Here is a 6,468-nt window from a genome sequence, read left to right as displayed (position 1 = left end):
CGGTCTTCATCTCCTAAAAATAGTTTCATTGGAATAGTGACAAACTGGACTCACATGAAAGTATGTAGAATATAAGCACTGTGGTTGCACTGGCAGAGTAGACATTATCTTTTAGCTATATTTTAAAGGAAATGCTTCAAGCCAGAAATATGTCAAGCCACATCCTAGCAGATGGTGTTAATCGTGTATCCTTTCCTTTAGCTGATGGGAAAGGTTTTGCAACAGCACTGAGGACCTGGGTTCACACATCTCTGTTGTTCTGGTGCCAGCCGTCCATGGAGAGGTACCCACCTCTTCTGCCTATGGACATAACACATCACGGAGCCTGTAGCCCCCGTCTCAGCCTGAGAGAGTCTTTTGAATGCTTGTTCCTGGTGGTTGTACAGGTGGGGGGACAAGGTAAGGGGGCACCCAGAAAGACACTCCTGCGCTCTTTGTTATGTTTGTTACGTGTACAACTGTTTAGGTGGTGTGAGTCACTCGTGCCCTGCTTTCAGAGCTGGTGGTGTTTAGCTCCTTTGGCAAAGTATAAATACTTCCTGAGTGCACTGAAAATCCAAATACTGGAGATAGGCTATAGAACAAGAGGATTCTGCTGATACAATTAAATAATTAGTTAAATAAATTCAAGGCTCAGATTCCCAGTATAAAAGAAGCTGCATTTCACATTGATGAGAAACAAGAAACCAGTCTTCCAAGACTACTTACCTCAACACAACCTTTTTTTTTTGAATTCAATACATTAGAAACCCAGGAAAGTAAGAAGAGAGAAGAATGTGTTTGGAGTCCAGTGAACCTGCCTGATATATCACTGCTAGAAACAAAATTCCTATTTATACTTAGAATTTACAGAGGAGAAATTTACTAAAATTCATCCAAATCTGACATGCTGAAATCCAGAAGGAAGAGTTTTTTTACTGTGACTGTCAGAAATTCAAGCTTCCCAATTTTCAGTGAGGAACATAAGAACTAGTCAAACATGCTTTATATTTCCCACAATTAGCAATTTTCTGACTTTGGAAAGTTTTAGAAGGAGGAGCTCAGAGGTGCTGTGGGAGGGATTAAAATTCATATTAAAGTTTTGGCATGAGGGAGAGAATTGTCAGAGTGGAAGGTTTCTTCTGAGGTTTTGCATTTTTTTGTCAATTTAGGATGATAAGTATTCATGTTCAGACTCTTCTAATATTTCTTTTCTGGAATTCTGGTTGTCAGATTATTCCCAGGATTGAAGAATGTGGACTTTCATGTTCTCAGGTAATCTCTTTCTTGTTCCTATTTGCTATCTACTAATGTAATAGTTGTATGCTACCAAAAGAATCGTAAACAAACTATGGAAGTAAAAATGGAAAAATATTTCAACTGTGCTGAACTTTCCAAAGTATCCAGTGACAAAGATGACTGTTAAAAAGGCAGTAAGAAAATGAAATTTACACTAAATCCAACTGCTGCTGTTCTTAGTGATTTTTTAATGTCTTTTGTATTTTGAAATCAATAATAGAAATGATTTAATCCATATTCATTACTTTAGAGATTCAGTTGTTACAACAGCACTGGTGCTAAAGGGGAGAGGGAGGGAGAGGAGGTTTCAGAAATTTCCAATTATGTTAGGAATATAAAAAAACATTGACTTTCTTGTGGATAAGTGAATTACAGCATGAGAAAGAATAAAACCTGTTTTTCATTTTGTGGTATGAATGTAACTGCTATTAAATTTAATGGCTTATGTGTGTGCATAAAAATGGAGTGTGAACCATACCATCTCTTTAATGGCTTGGAATTTTGCACGTTTCCAAATATGCCCACAAAGGGGCAGTATAGAGATAGTCTGCTTCTGTTGTGATTCTGAGCATTTAGTAAGAATAAATTGAAAGATAAGTAAAAAATAAAATAATAGAGAATCTGATTTTCAGTCTTAGTAGAGGACAATAACTGTTTAGTTGCTATGGAGAAGTGGGACTGACAGCATGAAAGAATTTGGCTGTATGTACAGAGTGCTGTTTGAAAAAGTCACAGTGTTCTGTAGTCCCTAGGGCAGTCAACTGAGACATATTAAAGCTTGTCTAAATGTGGCGGTACTACCCAGATATTGAATAAGTACATGTTATAGCAATTTATTTTATATTTTATGATCGTGTCCTAGAATACATCAGCAATAAAGATGCCTCAAAAATACTAGATTGACAGAAAAAACCACTATATTTAAAGTTGTTTTATATTCCTGAATTTAAATTCTGTACAGTGTTTATCTGCTTATATAATGGTTTTAAAATAATAGAATACACTCATAAGAGATGACGTACCTCAGTATTTTTCAGCAAATTTTATGTGCGTATGTTTATATATGCAAAAACACATGCATTTTAAATAATTTATTTTGCTTGGGCTGCTACAGAGAGAGCTTGAAATAGATACAATTTACTTTTCTAATTCATTCTGCCAGAGTAGTTGACTGTCAAACTCAAATATAAAAAAACAGTAACAGCTTTTTGGGTGGGATCCAATCTAGGGGACAGGGTTTTCCTTCTGGGGATGTTCAAGGGCATCTTTGTTGCATCTCAGGTATGTATATTGGGAAGACTGATTCACTAGATACCTAATATGTAAACACAGTCCTGAAGTTAGATAGACTGGATCCCTTTCTTTGCCTTCAAAAGGTTGTCTCAAAATTTTTCCAATGCTAAAGGTTGGATAATTGAAAATGTGTATTTTTGTTAATTTGCAGGTTGTTTCCAGTATAATAGAATCAAGTATAAAGGTCATTTATGGTGTTAAAAGACAGGAATCAGCTCATGCTGTGTGTGTAATGTTTCTGCTAGTTGTATTCAGTAGAATCTTGAATGCATTAGTGACTTTTTAAGACAAAAATGTTTTCTCACTGGGAACAATAATGATCTGAAGAGGAAAAATTACTGCCAGCTTAGCATTTTCAATCCAGTGCAAAGCATTTTACCCACATGAACTTTAGAGTCTCATGACTGCTTGTTAGAAAAAACACCTTCTTTCTTTTCCTTTGGAAATAATCTCAATAATCCTGCATAATTCACCACAATCTGTGGCTTCAGTTTCGATCCTATCTGAGTTATTTTAAACAGGAGCAGTTTATCTTCCCCATAATTCCTAAATCAATGGGCTTTATGGGGGCACTAACTGGAGGTTACAATTTATCTTCGAATATGTGTGCACCGCCTCCTGCACATCAGGTCGCAAACTAGTGTTTTGAAAAGAGAGAGCATCAATGGAATTGTCTTTTGTCTAGAAATTTGCATTATGAAATAATGAGGTACTGTAAATTTAAAACTCACTATCAGAAATTTTCCATAGCTGCTATTGTTATAAGTGAATATTATAGAAATTTTTTTTCCTTAATTTTTTTTTTCCCTGTAAGTTTGTATGGTGAGTTTCTCTTCTGCAAAGTAAACCCTGAGATTGTATCGTTCTTCGTAAAACAATTTGTTTGCATTTTCCTGCATTTTTCAAACCATGGGTATTGTTAGAGGGTTTTGAGCAGGTTTAATAACTGGAACTTTTGAGTTTGAGCAGTGGACTAGATTTTAAGGTGACTGTCTCTCTCAAATATTTGTAAGCAGTTTTGACATCCTTTGGATGTTCTTTATCAGAGTAAAGCATTGGTTGTATGTCTTAAGAAGGAAGTAGCGCCACAACTGTTTTGAGGTATATAAGTCTTCACATTGAATTGCTTTAAATTTTGGATCCTATTACAACTTAATGAATCATTCTTAGTTTACCATGAGTATTCAGCAAGGCATCCTTGCCTTGTATAATATCCAGGTTTCATTACTACACCACAATTTGTTATATTCCTGTCCAGTACAGGAAAGAAAGGAACAAAAACATATTGGATATTTATGCAAACATTACATGAAAATTTAAACAGCATGAAAATATACAATTGTGGTTTGAATGTGGGCAGAGGAACAACCGAGCTTCTATTATATATTATGATTTATTTTTTATTCCTTGTTTTAATGGCTTGGCTTTAGACCTCTCATGATATTCTGGTATTCAAAGGTGAAATACAATGGGCTTGGTCTCCATGTCTCACCCAATAGCAAACACAGTTATCAAGCAAGCTTCTCTGTGAAAGCATAGGGGAATCCCAGCCTGCAATTGAAACTGGGTTTGTGCCTTACTCATTTTACAATCCACATTGTTTGCAAGCTGTACACAAAGAAATAGACTTGTGCCAAATTTGAATCAACAGCTGGTAAAGATCAAGAGTACTACATTTAAAAAAAGCTCTCCAGAAAACTATGAAGTAGTATTTGTATTGTCTCCCATTAAATGTAGTAGTGTATCCAAAGTCCACGGGTAAAGAAGGAAACCCTAAACTGAATCTGGGATTTCCCTGCAATTATAAAGGATATTGGCAGCTAATTCCTGATATAGCTGCTGCCTGTTCATGCTGTTACTAATCCAAGTATGTAGTGTTGCTTTACTGAATACTTATGCCATGGATCAGGCTATTCTAATTGAATATTGTACACTGAAAAATCAGTGATCTAATATAGCTGTTAGGCCGCTAACTCAGCTGATATGTATTGGCAAGCTTTATTCTTTGTTAAGGTGACCAATGAATATTTTAAAAGTGATCCCAAACCTCTAAAAATGGAGAAAATAAGAATCTAGGTTACATAATTCAGTTGTTCTCTAAAATCCATTTGAAAAATTAATTTTAGACATTGAAAATGTAGAGCAAGATCAGAGGCTTGGCTTTTTCAGCGAGACAGGGAGAGAAATATCAGTGTGAAGTCACAGGAAATGAAGATGATTCACCACACTTTTTTGTGTATCTGCAAAGATATGTCTAATGACAGGAGAAGACACAAAAAAGTGTCAAACATATCCTCTGCTAAAATGTGCTATGATGAAGTGCAGTCCAGAAGAAAGTGCCCGAGACTGAAAGCCTGGATTTTGCATCCCTGCTTGTCATTTTCATTGTCATGCCAACTTGTATGGCCCTAGTCACTTCACCTCTCCAGTTTTCACACATACAAAATAGTGCTGACCTTCCTGTGTGGTGTTTCTTAATTATGTGTTTTAATTAAGTGCTTTGAATATTATAATTAAGTGTTCATTAGTCAAAGCATTCATACTTAAGGGGCTCAATCATGTTGAGTCACTGTGTTAGAGTGATATTAACCCATTTGCTCAGATATCTCTAGTTACCTTCTCTGCTGGTAGTGAGGAGAGCTGTGGTTTAACAAGGTTAGGTGACTTATCACTTGGACTGTGATTTATATCTGCCCTTTCCAGGGTGAAAAATAGCTCAGCAAAGACATGAGAAGCTTAGCTTTCATGTTTCCTTCTGTATCCTATGCTATTGGTTAGTTGCATCCCTGAGGGAAAAACAGCCAAACACAGACACCACCAGGGACCCAGAAAACTCTTCAGTGTTCATCATGGCTATAGCATCCGCTATAGCTTCTTTTAGGAGCTGTGAAAATGGAGAAAGCTGTGCAATTCAGGACTTGCAAAAAATGCAGCAGTACCTCTGTTTTTTCTTCCTCACTTCTCCCTTCTTCAAGAGCTCTGGAAAACGGCTACAAGGCAAAGAAAGCAAAGAGCTTCCAGAGCTGCAAGAATGGAGGCGTTACAGTCATGAAGGCTGGGGACACAAAATTAAGTGATGTTGGAACTAGACATGACAAGGTGTCCTGAAGCTTAGAATGCAGGGCAGTTTTAGAAGCTTCACCACCATCAGACATCAGCATGTGTTTAATCAGTGCCTGTAGCAGGAGGTAGAAATTTAAAAGAAGAAGGGGGTATGTATGCAAGCTCAGCAGCAGCTGGGAGCAGCTATCCTTTATTATAGGCGGGGGATCATAGCTCACAAATCCCTTCAAGTTCTGAGCTTGGGAAAGGGAGACATCCTTCAGTTCTACTTGGGCCAAAAGCTCAGTGAGGGATATTGTGGTTCATCAGTAGATACTTTCCACAGCTGCAGAGTATTGCTGACTAGCCATGCTTTGCAGATGGAAAGCTGCTGGATTAAAAATGATATGGAGTGCAGATCTCTCTCCCTGTACTGGAAAATCTTACCATGAGGGAAGCACTAGGTAACCTGTCATTTCAGTGTCATGTTTCCATCTTTTGATACAAACAGGGTCTGCTGTGACTTGGAGATTCTTTCTTCTGCAGAGCCATACATTTGTGAGGGGAAGCAGGTCCTGCTCCAGCATCCTTCACCAGGCTGGCTGCTGGAGCGGGGTGTTCCTGGAGACATTCTGAGATGAATTCTCTTGCCATCTTAACAAAATAAAAGTAGAGTAGAGCATATTGCTATCTCTTTCCTGCCCTTAAGCACCACTTCTAATTTGGTCTAAACAGTGCCTTCCAATCTAGGCAAGACAACTTTGTAGATAAAACAGAGTTAATAACTGACTAAACTAGGTGGTGTGACCTAGCTAGAATTCTTGCAGTGAGGTCTAGAAGTAGCTTAACCTGTAA

The 6,468-nt window shown here is 37.4% G+C and overlaps 1 protein-coding gene across 4 annotated transcripts in view; it reads left to right on the top strand.

Moving 5' to 3' along the window:
* The first annotated feature begins 963 nt into the window (after window positions 1-963).
* The window catches only part of IL17REL (interleukin 17 receptor E like), a 45,600-nt gene continuing 40,095 nt past the window's right edge, over window positions 964-6,468 (top strand). The window contains exon 1 of one of the 4 annotated variants that reach the window (XM_026113053.2): window positions 964-1,254. In XM_026113053.2, the coding sequence (XP_025968838.1) occupies window positions 1,153-1,254 (102 nt within the window). In that variant the 5' untranslated portion in view covers window positions 964-1,152. The remainder of the gene's footprint in view (window positions 1,255-6,468) is intronic. The other 3 variants (XM_064506303.1, XM_064506288.1, XM_026113052.2) reach the window with 3 other exon arrangements.

This window comes from Dromaius novaehollandiae, chromosome 1, assembly GCF_036370855.1.
Source record: "Dromaius novaehollandiae isolate bDroNov1 chromosome 1, bDroNov1.hap1, whole genome shotgun sequence".
Lineage (NCBI taxonomy): Eukaryota > Metazoa > Chordata > Aves > Casuariiformes > Dromaiidae > Dromaius > Dromaius novaehollandiae.
The sequence above is the reverse complement of the archived record's forward strand: the minus strand, read 5'-3'. Positions and strand labels throughout refer to the sequence as shown.